Raw genomic sequence first — 15281 nt, 5'->3', positions numbered from 1 at the left:
CCTTCAGTAAACAAATCAATGCCTGCTACTGTGGTCCTGCTTGAACACCATTGCTAATATTATTGTTATTATTATCATTATTATTAATTACTCATCATTCATCATTATTATTATTAGTCATATTATTATTAGCATCATTATTATTACATTCACCATTGTTATGGCTGTTGCTGGTAACATCATCATCATCATTATTAGTAGTAATTTCTTCTAGTATAGTTGTTGCTGTGCATCTTTATCTGTCTTTTTCTCTTTACCCTACATCTTCTTCACAGGAGTAAAATTTTAAAGTACATTTACTTTATTTGACATTATTCTAGACCCATTTCCATCTGACATCAATTAAACGTGACAGAACAGTGATTGACCTCAAATTGAGACATTTTATTGAAGAAAAGAAATCAGACACAAGCAGGAATTGGCAATGGAAATGAATACATGAGTATGAGGAATCTCAGTTGCAGGCATATTCAATGTCATCATCTGATTCTGTCCCGGAGACTTCCACCTCACACAGTGTCAGGTATTCACGTCTTCCAGGGATCACGATGCTTACATAACGGCCTTCCATTCCATTACACGTAAAGGTTTTGGAGGTCCCAGGTGATATAGATGAGATCACAGTGCATCTGAAGAAAAAGAAAACATAATTATGAGTACATGTTGCCAGACAAACTCTATGTATGTATCTCACCAATAGTTGTATTTAAATTCTGATCATCATATTGTGGTGAAAAGTATGTTTCTGTTTGGAAAGTATATGTAGACCATACATTTTCTGGTAAGTTACACAACAACCAATGTTAATTGCCAAACCAAATATAAGACAGATGGGGCTGTTACCTGGGATTATCATTGCCATTGTTATTGAGAGAATTTCCTATGCGGATCTCAGCACCGTTGATCCTTTTGAAGCAACAATCTCTTCTGTTGGTGATGGTAACAGTGTTGATTTTATAAGTCTTCAGGAGGTCCAGGCTCCACCATGGATTTTTATCTTGCTTTGTGTGGGTACAGGATCCCTGTCCCCAGTTGCTAGCACGATTTCCATCAATGGCCCTTTCTGGGACAGCATTCCCATAGAGGGAGGACTGAGTGACTTTTCCAAATCTAGCAATATTTGTATCTGGAAAAAGTTACAAAATCTGTTATAAACGGTATTTTGAGGCAGGCACAGAAATATTACGTGTGTTAACCTGATCAAAGAACAGGCAGTGAGGATATCTGATGAAACATCTCATCTGAATATTACCTCAATGTCATCTTTTAGACACTTTATTTGGTACAACTTACCAATTGGAGCAATGTTACTTGAAGGGTTACCAGTGACTTCCACCTCACACAGTGTCAGGTATTCACGTCTTCCAGGGATCACGATGCTTACATAACGGCCTTCCATTCCATTACACTTAAAGGTTTTGGAGGTCCCAGGTGATATAGATGAGATCACAGTGCATCTGAAGAAAAAGAAAACATAATTATGAGTACATGTTGCCAGACAAACTCTATGTATGTATCTCACCAATAGTTGTATTTAAATTCTGATCATCATATTGTGGTGAAAAGTATGTTTCTGTTTGGAAAGTATATGTAGACCACACATTTTCTGGTAAGTTACACAACAACCAATGTTAATTGCCAAACCAAATATAAGACAGATGGGGCTGTTACCTGGGATTATCATTGCCATTGTTATTGAGAGAATTTCCTATGCGAATCTCAGCACCGTTGATCCTTTTGTAGCAACAATCTCTTCTGTTGGTGATGGTAACAGTGTTGATTTTATAAGTCTTCAGGAGGTCCAGGCTCCACCATGGATTTTTATCTTGCTTTGTGTGGGTACAGGATCCCTGTCCCCAGTTGCTAGCACGATTTCCATCAATGGCCCTTTCTGGGACAGCATTCCCATAGAGGGAGGACTGAGTGACTTTTCCAAATCTAGCAATATTTGTATCTGGAAAAAGTTACAAAATCTGTTATAAACGGTATTTTGAGGCAGGCACAGAAATATTACGTGTGTTAACCTGATCAAAGAACAGGCAGTGAGGATATCTGATGAAACATCTCATCTGAATATTACCTCAATGTCATCTTTTAGACACTTTATTTGGTACAACTTACCAATTGGAGCAATGTTACTTGAAGGGTTACCAGTGACTTCCACCTCACACAGTGTCAGGTATTCACGTCTTCCAGGGATCACGATGCTTACATAACGGCCTTCCATTCCATTACACTTAAAGGTTTTGGAGGTCCCAGGTGATATAGATGAGATCACAGTGCATCTGAAGAAAAAGAAAACATAATTATGAGTACATGTTGCCAGACAAACTCTGTGTATGTATCTCACCAATAGCTGTATTGAGATACTGATCATCATATTGTGGTGAAAAGTATGTTTCTGTTTGGAAAGAATATCTAGACCACACATTTTCTGGTAAGTTACACAACAACCAATGTTAATTGCCAAACCAAATATAAGACAGATGGGGCTGTTACCTGGGATTATCGTTGCCATTGTTATTGAGAGAATTTCCTATGCGAATCTCAGCACCGTTGATCCTTTTGTAGCAACAATCTCTTCTGTTGGTGATGGTAACAGTGTTGATTTTATAAGTCTTCAGGAGGTCCAGGCTCCACCATGGATTTTTATCTTGCCTTGTGTGGGTACAGGATCCCTGTCTCCAGTTGCTAGCACGATTTCCATCAATGGCCCTTTCTGGGACAGCATTCCCATACAGGGAGGACTGAGTGACTTTTCCAAATCTAGCAATATTTGTATCTGGAAAAAGTTACAAAATCTGTTATAAAAGGTATTTTGAGGCAGGCACAGAAATATTACGTGTGTTAACCTGATCAAAGAACAGGCAGTGAGGATATCTGATGAAACATCTCATCTGAATATTACCTCAATGTCATCTATTAGACACTTTATTTGGTACAACTTACCAATTGGAGCAATGTTACTTGAAGGGTTACCAGTGACTTCCACCTCACACAGTGTCAGGTATTCACTTCTTCCAGGGATCACGATGCTTACATAACGGCCTTCCATTCCATTACACTTAAAGGTTTTGGAGGTCCCAGGTGATACAGATGAGATCACAGTGCATCTGAAGAAAAAGAAAACATAATTATGAGTACATGTTGCCAGACAAACTCTATGTATGTATCTCACCAATAGTTGTATTGTGATACTGATCATCATATTGTGGTGAAAAGTATGTTTCTGTTTGGAAAGTATATCTAGACCACACATTTTCTGGTAAGTTACACAACAACCAATGTTAATTGCCACACCAAATATAAGACAGATAGGGCTGTTACCTGGGATTATCGTTGCCATTGTTATTGAGAGAATTTCCTATGCGGATCTCAGCACCGTTGATCCTTTTGGAGCAACAATCTCTTCTGTTGGTGATGGTAACAGTGTTGATTTTATAAGTCTTCAGGAGGTCCAGGCTCCACCATGGATTTTTATCTTGCTTTGTGTGGGTACAGGATCCCTGTCCCCAGTTGCTAGCACGATTTCCATCAATGGCCCTTTCTGGGACAGCATTCCCATACAGGGAGGACTGAGTGACTTTTCCAAATCTAGCAATATTTGTATCTGGAAAAAGTTACAAAATCTGTTATAAAAGGTATTTTGAGGCAGGCACAGAAATATTACGTGTGTTAACCTGATCAAAGAACAGGCAGTGAGGATATCTGATGAAACATCTCATCTGAATATTACCTCAATGTCATCTATTAGACACTTTATTTGGTACAACTTACCAATTGGAGCAATGTTACTTGAAGGGTTACCGGTGACTTCCACCTCACACAGTGTCAGGTATTCACGTCTTCCAGGGATCACGATGCTTACATAACGGCCTTCCATTCCATGACACTTAAAGGTTTTGGAGGTCCCAGGTGATATAGATGAGATCACAGTGCATCTGAAGAAAAAGAAAACATAATTATGAGTACATGTTGCCAGACAAACTCTATGTATGTATCTCACCAATAGTTGTATTGTGATACTGATCATCATATTGTGGTGAAAAGTATGTTTCTGTTTGGAAAGTATATCTAGACCACACATTTTCTGGTAAGTTACACAACAACCAATGTTAATTGCCACACCAAATATAAGACAGATGGGGCTGTTACCTGGGATTATCGTTGCCATTGTTATTGAGAGAATTTCCTATGCGGATCTCAGCACCGTTGATCCTTTTGTAGCAACAATCTCTTCTGTTGGTGATGGTAACAGTGTTGATTTTATAAGTCTTCAGGAGGTCCAGGCTCCACCATGGATTTTTATCTTGCTTTGTGTGGGTACAGGATCCCTGTCCCCAGTTGCTAGCACGATTTCCATCAATGGCCCTTTCTGGGACAGCATTCCCATACAGGGAGGACTGAGTGACTTTTCCAAATCTGGCAATATTTGTATCTGGACAAAGTTACAAAACTTGGTATTAAAGATAGTTTGAGGAAGACACAGAATTATTTGTTTTTATTTTACCAAATCTGCGAAAGAAACGACCATCAGTATAATTGATTTAACTGTCACTGTGACTACTGTAAAAACAACTTTTATCTATACAAAGAAAAAATGTTTGTCTGCATATCAACATGCTACAAGAGGCACATTTATTTTAAGCATGCATGATTTTGTTTTTAATTTTGTTGTTTAAATAAAAAATATTATTGATGTATTTACATTATTTTTTAGGTTATCAAATACTAAAATTAGACTTCATTAGGGAAATGTCAACAACTAAATTGAACAAATAATTAGAAAAATCTCACCAAAAAGACCACTTGTCCGTCCTAAAACAGCCAAGACAATTACCACAGCTAGAGTCATCATCCTGTGTAGAACATTAACCAAATGTACATGGAAGACTGTTGTGTTATTATATCTTGATTTCAAGACATGCATAATTTACGCACACACATATACATATACAATACCCAAATATATGTTGTTTTTTTATACAAGTTAGACTAATTTAATTACTTGAAGACATTATTTAAGTTATTATACTAGTATTATTGCAAAGGTTTTTCAAAATAGTATCACTTGAGTATCAGTATGTATTGTTATTGTGTACCATACAACATTATAAATACAAGTTGTTGTTTTTTTTTTCTCTTTCTTTTTGCTGGAACATGCAAAGCAGAATTTCAGCAAGCTATTCTTTATAAATATCAAGACTAACAAGGTATAACCCAGATACAACAAAGATTATTACTATGCATGAAATATGTGTAAGAAAATTAAATCAATATTTTAGCACCATTGCTGGGAACAGTAGGTATTTTATCAACCTTTCATTGTGTTGCACATCCTCATTCTCAGTCTGATCTTATTTTTCTCACCTTTGATGAATGCAATCCAATATTCTGTCCTTTTCAAACTGCTTATTACACTCAAATTTGAAACCATATAATAACCAATTACAAAACTTTAATATAAGCCATTCTCATTGTTTTTATCAACGTATTTATTATGTGATTAAATCTTGTCATTATCAAGCTTTTTTACCAACAAAAAATTAGATATGGTTGACAGTAAAGTAAAAATACAGTTGATCAGTATTTCTACCCAAGGCCTACCTGGAATCTCTCAAGCACCGTGGTAGCATCTGTTGTCTTGTAGGTGTACATATGTATGTGTTCTTTTATACTCTTTTACAGAGCGTGATTGACAACTGTTTGATTAAGGATTATCCTGGTCAATAGGTTGGACCTTTTTATCCACCCTCTTCAAATATATATATAAGTATATTGTTTTTGCTGGATCAGATGTGATGTTGCTGTTTACTTTTTCAAATGGCACACTGTGAGTCTGTTCGGGTCAAAGTTGGCACAACTACATACAGTACATGGCTTCAGACATATGAGAAGAAATATATCTGTTACAAATCACAACAAATGGAGCAACACCTGCAAGCTAATTCAGGCAGTCAACTCAAGCTACACTGCTATACACCCATGACATGCATCACTCTCCATAATCTAAAACCAACCACATCCTTCCAAATCTGGCGGTCTATTTAAGCTGCAAAATTCCCCAGCTCTCCCTCTGCTCTGTCAATGCTGCTGCTGCCTGACCTTCTCTATTATCCCATGTGTTTCTACACACACTTATATCCTAACTGCCATTCCCTCTTTTCATTCCCCTTATTCGATCCCTCTCATGTACACTCTTTCTTAACTAATTTCCTGTTTCTGTTTATTCCTCTTCCTTGCATTACATGTCCGTCTCTGCATGTATGTGTGTATTGGTGCATTTCTATAGTGACAAGCCACATGCTCACTATAAAAGGAACTTAAAGTAGGTCAGGCCTGTATTTGTAATGATGCCACAGTCTGCTGACCTGACTTGCCTACTGTAGGTCTGATGTGTCTTAATGCTTGAATTGGTCTTTTTGTGTATGTTGCATTTGCTTTCCAACAAATATCTTTGTAGATTCTGCTCTTTGCATACAGTTGGTCACATGTGATTCCTGTTCATATTGTGAGTGCCCAGCCACATAATAATAATAACCTCAATTTCCTTGTGACACTTTGACACAGTACCTTGTTAGAGAGCAGTTAAGTCAGTCAGACATTATTCTGGCCACAGACTGCCTGACAGTCTGCCATAAGGGACACACTCTAGAGTGACTGCTCTCTCTGAGTACTTAACCTCTTGTTAGAAGAGGGGACAGTAATAAAATGGTGTGTGATATGGTTAATGTACACACCATCTGGTCCCTGGTCAAAAGCTCAGTTACCATTTGGAAACGCTATTACACAGGAATTATCACACGCAATTGGAAATTGATGTTGGTGATGTATATTTGGACATTATTTTAAACTTTAGTAAAGAATAAGTTTCATTGTTAACAAGATTTTCCATAATTTAAGACAGAATACTTTCGCCATTGACGAGATATTCCGGCAATCTGTGTATTCACAGTAATAAAAAGCCAGGGTCAGAATTTGATGATTTCTGTAAATTATTAGATAATTTACTGGGTTTTTGTTTGTTATGTGTCCTTTTTTGTGGGCAAATGTGTCTTTACAAGATAAGAAGTACTTATAACTCATTAAGTTCAGGATGTTTATTCTGCAAGTTTGATTAACAGAAAGTTAAGTGTTAAGTGAGGAGTTTTCTCTCCAGCAAGAAGAGATCTCTAAGAGATACAGTCTTAAGGGGTGCTATAATGCTACTAAAATGCATTTGTTAAATCTGTGAAGACATTACATTTTTGACTGAAGTAAGGTAGAAAGAAGGATAAAGAGGGGTGTTAAGAGGGAATCTCAGTGAAAGAACAGACTCCACACCGGCTCTCCAGGGAAGCACTCTCTGCTCAATCGTTTGCTCTTAGGTGCCCTTTAATGACATCTCTAGTACCAGATTGCCTCCCCTCACTAGAGTACTTGTTTCAGTCTATTTTTCCAGAGAGAAGTTCCTAAAATCGGGTGTTGGGCATGTGGAAGTGGGGGGAGGCAATCTCTCAGACAATCAAATGATAGGATTTTCTCTTCCAATCATTTTTGATAGCATGTGTCTTTCCTCTCCTCTAGCTTTTTGGTGCGACAAAGACAAGGTAAAGGATAGAGATTAAGAAAAACACTGAATTTGTCCTTTGCCATCAGGCCCACAAAGATTATTTTACTTTATTTTTGTTTTTTTAGATCAGTAATTTTTTAAGTTGTTTGTCTTTCATTTCTCCTTTCCAGAGATTTGAATACTGATGTTCTCTGCTTCCACTCATCCACAACCAGCAACGCCTGGCTCAGCTGAGCAGCAAAGTACTTTAACAATTGTATGTACAAGGTTCCAGCTTTACTATAATTCCTAAAAAAAATCACTTTTAAAAGGGAAATGTAAAAAAAAAAAAAAGTCTTCAGGTGAGCAGTTTGCTGCTCCCTCCTCTTTAGGAGTGCAGAAAAACTAATGCTGTTCAAAAAATGTGACTGACTGAACATAGCAGTGCCTGTTAATATATCATTACCTAACACTTTCAACAGCTGGTCCAGCTGACACTATTGCACACAAGAAACTGAATAGTTAATAATAATGAATAGAGTTTGACTTCTTTGCTTCTCCAGAATCTGTGTGGCAGGCGTTCCCACTGGTTGCATTAAAGGCATAAGCCACGACAAAATAAATAGACGAGACAGGAAGGGAAATGGAAAATTAGGTACTATGGAGTATGTTTGTGCTTAGGTTCCATAGCATTAACCTTAAATAGTACAGACTGTCCAGAGTCAGGATTGACCTTAGTATTTATTTATTGAGGCCCACAAAACTCTTACTCTTATGCTGCGTTCCCACCAAGGGGAATCAAAGTCTTGGAGCAAGTAGATTACATACAAAGTCAATACAAAGATGCAAATAGACGAAAATTTGCGCCCGACGAATGGTGAGTTGAGTTGAAAATATTGAACTTCGAGCAAAAAAGTCGCACATATCACTGGTGTTTCGAGTTTTGTGTGGGAAGGAGCAGAGGAACAGGGCTGCTGACCCACAGACAGCTGCTTGAGCCCAGGGAGCTCTGCAGAAGAAATCTGGGGGCAGAGCTGGAACTTCTGGAGGAATAAAAACCCTTAGTCACATCGGGTCCTGTTCTGATCTGTAGATGTTTACTGGCAAGTGGAGAGCCTGTCTACTACTTCATATTTATACAGAGAGTGGACAGAAAAGGAGATTGCTTAGGGAAAATTAAGAGAGGAAAATGGACTACCTGGTGATTGCTGAAAATATGTGTGTGTTACTTGATTCCAGCTGTCGGTTTTACTTTACTATGAACTAAGCTAGAATAGCCGTGGTCGATCGGAACTCCATTCAGAAAACAAACATTTTAAAAGTTGTTTGCTTGTCATCTTGCACAGAAACCCAAATCGGCATCATAATGTAGTTACTTCGGCATCCTTTTTTTATCCGTTTATTTTAGGCTCACATCACCGTTGTAAGACAGATTACATCAAATATAAATGATCCTTTGAGTGATATTTGTGCAAGTAACGCGAGGTGAATACTTGTTTCACCTTTGGTGGGAACAGAACATTATTCTGCATAGTATCATAGATGTGCATTAATAAATATGTTCTATAAATATGTACATTTTGTGGATAATTAATTGTGAAAATAAAGCAACACCATTTGTGAACAAGACAGGACTTATATTGTCTGTCCTGCGTTTTTCCGTCTTCCCCAGATTTTTTTTTTTAAACCTCCTTCAGTCTGTATCTTTCTTCCTCACTCTCCTTGTCACCCTGGCTGCTGTTCCACACACACAAGCCTGGAGGCAGCATCAGTCATCCAAATCACCAGCCCAAATTCCTCTCTTTTCATGGTACAATAATACAGGAGCAGGAGTCTAGCCGAGGTTTTATTCTTCAAAATACATTTTCCTGTATTTTTCAAACTTTTTAAGGTCCAGTGTTTCCCTTGCTCACCCTCCCCTTCCAAGTGCAAAGGAGAAACAAGAATAGAATAGCATGCCTTTATTATCACTGTACACATGTATGATGAGATTAAATAGCCAACTCCAATGGCAGTGCAAAAAAACAGTACAATTATCAAAGTATATACAATATAAACATAGGACATGAAGAGATAATACAAAAAAGGGAGGTATGGTGTGCCGTCCTGAGGAGTGTGTACATTTCCAAAATATATACACAATATAAACACAGGACATGTCATGAAGTAATAATTACAACAAAGGGACGTGAGGAGTGTGTACATTTGCAAATAAATACGGTGCTATATACAGTGTAATATATATATATTGCGCATTATATATTATATATATATTGCCCATTATGGTGTGGAATATTGCACATTGAATGGTATTGCACAGTACAGTGTTTAATAGTGACTGAAGAGAGTCCGGGGTTTGGGGTGGTTGAACTAAGAGCAGTGCATGTGAGAGTTCAGAGTGGTTGTTGGTTTTGGGAAGAAGCTGTTCTTGAATCTATTTGTTCTAGTCTAGTTCAAGACAAATATTATAGTCCTTTCCTGCCAACAGATTATCCTAAATATTTAACCTTTAAATGGCATTTCCATCCCAAACATATTAGTTGAGTTGAATTAACCAAATAAATTTACAGCTCTAATAATGTCATGCAAAAGGGACAGGAAGGAAAATCCCAGCCTCAATCATACACAAAGACAGAGAGACACAGACAGGGGCGGGTCCATGACACTATGGAACGCCGGGAGCGCAGTTGTCTCGAGCTCCCAGTCCATTAGCAATTAGCAGCAGTTAGCGGTTAGCGGATCGCAACAAGTCAGGCTAACATGTCCATCAGTCAACTCTGTATATCCCAGATAGAGAAGACATCAGAGGAAAAAACAGAACATATGTAACTTTACTTTAACCAAAAAAGCACTCTCTGTGAGACAAAAAAAAACTTCAGCAGAGCAGTCAGATAACAGACTGTACTTTGTGGGCATGCTCTGCCTGGAGCAGATAACCATATAAAGAAATCGATGACTGAGAAACTAACTAAGTAGAAAAACATGTTGGCAAGGTTGTAACTGTCTGATGAGCTTTTTGCTGATAGGGATTACTGTTACATACGTTTACCTCATTAGGGTATTTGACACTTTGACACTTGTTTAATGTCAATATCCGACATTCTAACATTACATATACAGTGGGTGTGGATGGACATCCTGGTGCATCCTTGAAAGGAAGTGAAAAACCATTTAAACTAAACAAACCACTGATAGAACAAATAAATATGAATAACGCTGTCCCTCCACTGAGGGAGTAATAACGCACACAACGAGCACCACAGAGCTCTGATTCACACCCGACAGCAACACAACACTATCTGGTGGTTTGGCCCACTGGCCTCGTCTGCGTCCGTCCAGGTAGGTTTAAAGCAATCAGACTGATTGTTAAACTACTGCAGGTGTGCCTGACCAGGAGGGGAGGGCAGCACCTGGAACAGGACACAGGAGAGAGCAGAGGCAAAACACACACGTAACAACCTGCTCCATTTGAAAAGTGTCTTGAGATAATTTTGATTATGATGGGGCACTCTACTCTAGTAACATGGTCACACCTATGACAAAAAAAACCAAACATTTGCATTAAAAGGGCCAGTGGAAAATGGCCTCCATCCCTTTTTACAAATAGTACTGTTTAAACTACAATCCCTACAGTTTATAATTCTAGTCATGGTCCAGCACATTCAAATCAAGTCATTTGGGAGTAGCATATTTACTCTATTTTAAAACATCGTGGAGTGTCAACATGCTCTTGCAGGCTAGCTGAGTTTTTGTCAGGAAGTGGACGTGCCTCTGTGGTGAAATCTCTAAGTCTAAGTTCCAAGGTATTTGTCACTGTACAAAATATCAAAAAACCAAGCTCACACATTTTACAGCAATGAAAAATAAAGACTACATAAAAACCTCTAAAAACCTTCATACAGAGACCTTCCCTAAATCCTGACACAAGTTGCACCTCATTTCCTCACATTTCACTATTGATGTCTCTTTCTCACTCTATTCCCTATTTTCTTCCTGTGTATCTGTACCTTCCTCTATGCTCATGTTTTCTCTGTCCCCCCCCCGCACTGCCTCTTTTTTACTCTCTCCTCCATTTGTTTGTCTCCGTCTTCCATCGTTCTGTTCTAGCCTCTTGATCCGCTTACTCCTTCTACAGTTTGTCACACCCTCGAGCCCCCCTCCCCCTAATGCCTACACCCATCCCTTTCCTCCCTCCACTCACAGGAGGGTCAAGTGCACAGGCTTTTGTCTCAAAACATGTGGAGGGAATTAATTGGCTCCAACGTTTGGCTCTTTCCACCCGACTGCTTCTGTGTGGCTGTCACCTGGCTCACACTCCCTCTTCTCTCTCTCTCTCTCTCACTCTCACTCACTCTCTTTCTCACTCTCTGTATCTATATATCTATCTCTCTTTCTTTTACCCATCTTTCATTAGAATTGCTCCTTTTTGCTAATTCTCTCTTCTCCTTATGTTCTCTTTTTCTTCTTCTTTCTCTTTTCTCCCTCTCTGCTCTCTCCGTGTCGTGGCCCCTTTGTAAGATCAAGCCCTCTGCTGCAGCTGAAGGACTCTCACATTGTGTCTTTACACACAGTATTTTCGAGGTTTAATTTCCAAATATAACACCAAATATGCCCCAGATTATATTCCCTTTTACCATAGCAAATATGTACTTTTCTCTCTCTTGTCTTCTTGAAAAACTGACCTAGACTAAATTATTTTATCCTCTTCAATTTGCAGCTGTCCAGTTATTTCTATGGCTACGCATTTAATATGTAAAGCTATGGATAAAAAGTCAGATTTTTGTAGAATCGTGTAGATGCAGATGGATGACAATACATCTTTCCCTCTGTCCTTTCACCATCCTCCCACCCACCCTTGCATTGTCACAACTGTCACAGTTCCAAAATGAGAGGGGAAAAAATCTTTGCAAGGAGCTAAAGATTTATTTAAAATCATTCCATTCCCCTTCGTTATCCTCTTTTATCCCTCCCCATCAGTCCATCCATACACCCAGCCTGCTTCACATCCTCAAACCCTAAAATTCAGATGCATTTAAAAAAACTGCTAATTTCATTTCCCCTTTCCGTGCCTTCTTTTTTTCTTACCCCAATTACCAGACCCCCCTTCTTCCCACCCCTCCCTGCACCCCCTCCTAAGAAAGAGGGATAAATCAGGCTGCATATTAATTGTATTCAAAGGGGGGACCATGTGCCTGGCGTACTCCTTGTTTCCATGACAACCAACTCAGGATCCATAAAGATTTCAGGGGCAAATGTGGCTAGGAGAGCGGGGGTCACCCCAAAAGAGGATAAGCATAATTACAGTGAGATAGACAGGCAGTCTGGGAATGGTGAGGTCTGTCAGCAAGTGTCCCAGCCAGACAGATACTGTAAACAGTCTGTCTAGAATTCAATAGCTGAAACATCTTTTGTAACCATTAAAAATCAACCATTCAAACCATTTTATTTTATACTATGTTATGATCTACAAATCTGTAATCCACATTTTTAAAATTCTGTTATTTTATTTTATTTTCAGTCAAATATTAACAATAGATCATTGGGACTGCTTTTCATTGCAGTATCAAAAGTGCTTAGTGGGTTCATATCATTTGAATGCCTTTGAACAATTATAATGGAAGACATGGTTCTCTGTCCTGTCGACAATCACCTCACATGAATATCAGTACATCTACAGTCGTGCATACAAGCTTCCTAGTCATGATATTTGTTTTTCAGCAATACCGTGCTGCAGAGTCACTTGACTACATGAATACGTATCACTTTATGAGTGCTGTTCAGAGGAAAACTACACAGGAGAGCTAGAAAAAAATATATTTTTAAAAAACTTTTAGTTTTTACTTGGCATCCAATCATTGTAGTAAAATGGATTTTCAGTTGATGAGGCACAGCATGTCAGTTGCTGTGATAACTCACTAAAGGTAGAATATATGTTCTATCTATTTGAAAAACTATATCCATATACACATACAGTAAGCCTTTTTTTTTCTGGCGGGCGAAGTCATGATCTGCCTGTACTCTCCCTCTGATTGTGGAGTGAGATCGGTTAGGTTTAGGGTTAAGAATGTTAGGGTAAGCCAATCAGAGGCAAGTGGGTCATGACTTCGCCATCCAGGGTAAAACAAACAGTGTATGTACATGTAGACAGGCATGACATCCTCCTGACATTGTGAGCTGTCAAACTTGTATTTTTGCTGCCTGCACCTGCTCTCACAAGCATATGCCTGCCTTTCAACCAAGTAAAGACAATTTTCACTACACCTGTTCTGCCTCCTGAATCAGCTTGTGGGTGATATCTGTTACAGACTGTGGTTGTATGTACAGGTTAGGACTGGCCATCTGTGCTTTTGAGTTAAAAGAAACCAAAAAAAAAAACCCAATCAAATCCTGTTTAGTAATCCTGTTGCTGTGTAAGTACTAACACTCTGAGCTTACAAAGGCTGACAGAATGTGTTCTGTTCAAAGTAATTCATTATATTTTGGAAACAACTCTACATGTAGAATCCCATCGTTGACCTTCATTTATCAGAAACTCCTTGTGGAAGTACGTGAATTCAGGGTTATAACACTTTTGAGAGGAATGACAATTTCTTCCTTTGATACACACTTTCCAGTGGGGTTGGAAAGTGTGTTAAAGAGTAAAAATAGCAGTAAAAAGAGGTGGTAACAAACAAAACAAAATAGTACAATAACTAACAAACAACCTTTTTCTTGAGTATTCTTCCATTTTTCAAACACAAAATCAATTTAAAAAAAATAGTAGTGAAGAATTAATAAAAGTGTACTTTAAAAGGTCGATAAACAAGAAATGATTGCTCCATTTTCTGAATGTTTCTGAACATTTGAATTTATATTTGATAATCAAGACTTCAGACAAATGAATAAAGAGAAATGCATGAACTGATGTTAATTATTGCTATTTCCATGTTAGAATACCCCCATCTTATCAGCAAAACCATAAACTGGGACTACAAACGCAACTGATTCCTCCTAAATCCCACCCTGTTTGGAACCTCGGCCAACTTTTTCCTCTCCTGTTCTTACTAGGCCTTACATGTGCTAGGCTCGTCTATGTTGAAAAAACAACCAAATTTTGAAGATGGTTAAAAATCAAAGTGACATACAGTCACATCTTAACTATTGTTAGCAAAACACTAGCTAACTAGTTTGTTAATACATTAATTGTTAGCTAGCTAGTTAGTTAGCGTTTTGCTACAGAGCAAAACTTTAGCTAACTAGCTGGATAATCTACATTAAGGAGGAAGATGCATATCCAAGTACAGGAAAGGAGAACACTGACCACGGTTCTGACCGAAGGCTTGCTCAACTGTTATTGAAGCACAGAGCAAAAAAGGGCGGGATTTAGGAAGTGTCAATTGTCCCTTTTGCTGTAAAGGAAAATCTTTGTTTATTTGCAGATGATAGCACTTCCTGCTTAGAAAGTCATGCTGCACAATTTTAACAAACAAATATAATGGACTAATAACACAACCAATTAAACTGCCTCTCAGCCTTTTTCACAATCCAGCTCTGTTGTTACACACAAGAGTGCAGGAATCTTGAAGCACACTGACTGCACTGTTCTGTGTTTTTCAGGACAGGCCTGCAAATTATTTATCCAACATGTCAATACCACATTTGGAAGAAGGGGCCACACCCCTATTTGTCCCAAGGATATAAAACTACAGGCAGCCAGACATTGAAACACACACACACACACACACACACACACACACACACACACACACAT

At 38.4% G+C, this 15281-nt stretch overlaps 1 protein-coding gene across 7 annotated transcripts; it reads right to left on the bottom strand.

Annotated features, from left to right (window-relative positions):
* Positions 1-363: 363 nt before the first annotated feature.
* On the bottom strand, positions 364-5640 carry LOC127366918 (uncharacterized). Of its 7 annotated transcripts, XM_051406363.1 has the most exons (12): positions 5608-5640; positions 4798-4859; positions 4156-4438; positions 3778-3941; positions 3328-3610; positions 2950-3113; positions 2500-2782; positions 2122-2285; positions 1672-1954; positions 1294-1457; positions 844-1126; positions 364-629 (listed from the first exon to the last, which is right to left on the bottom strand). In XM_051406363.1, exons 1-12 carry the CDS (start codon positions 5634-5636, stop codon positions 455-457), a joined length of 2337 nt encoding a protein of 778 aa, XP_051262323.1. In that variant the 5' UTR covers positions 5637-5640; the 3' UTR covers positions 364-454. The 7 variants fall into 7 exon arrangements, with proteins under 7 accessions (XP_051262323.1, XP_051262328.1, XP_051262324.1 ...); XM_051406368.1 differs by lacking the exons at positions 844-1126; positions 1294-1457; XM_051406364.1 differs by lacking the exons at positions 1294-1457; positions 1672-1954.
* Between the last annotated feature and the right edge of the window lie 9641 nt (positions 5641-15281).

The sequence above is a fragment of the Dicentrarchus labrax genome, unplaced genomic scaffold, assembly GCF_905237075.1.
Source record: "Dicentrarchus labrax unplaced genomic scaffold, dlabrax2021, whole genome shotgun sequence".
Lineage (NCBI taxonomy): Eukaryota > Metazoa > Chordata > Actinopteri > Moronidae > Dicentrarchus > Dicentrarchus labrax.
Note: the sequence above shows the minus strand (reverse complement) of the source record. Positions and strands in the feature narration are given on the sequence as shown.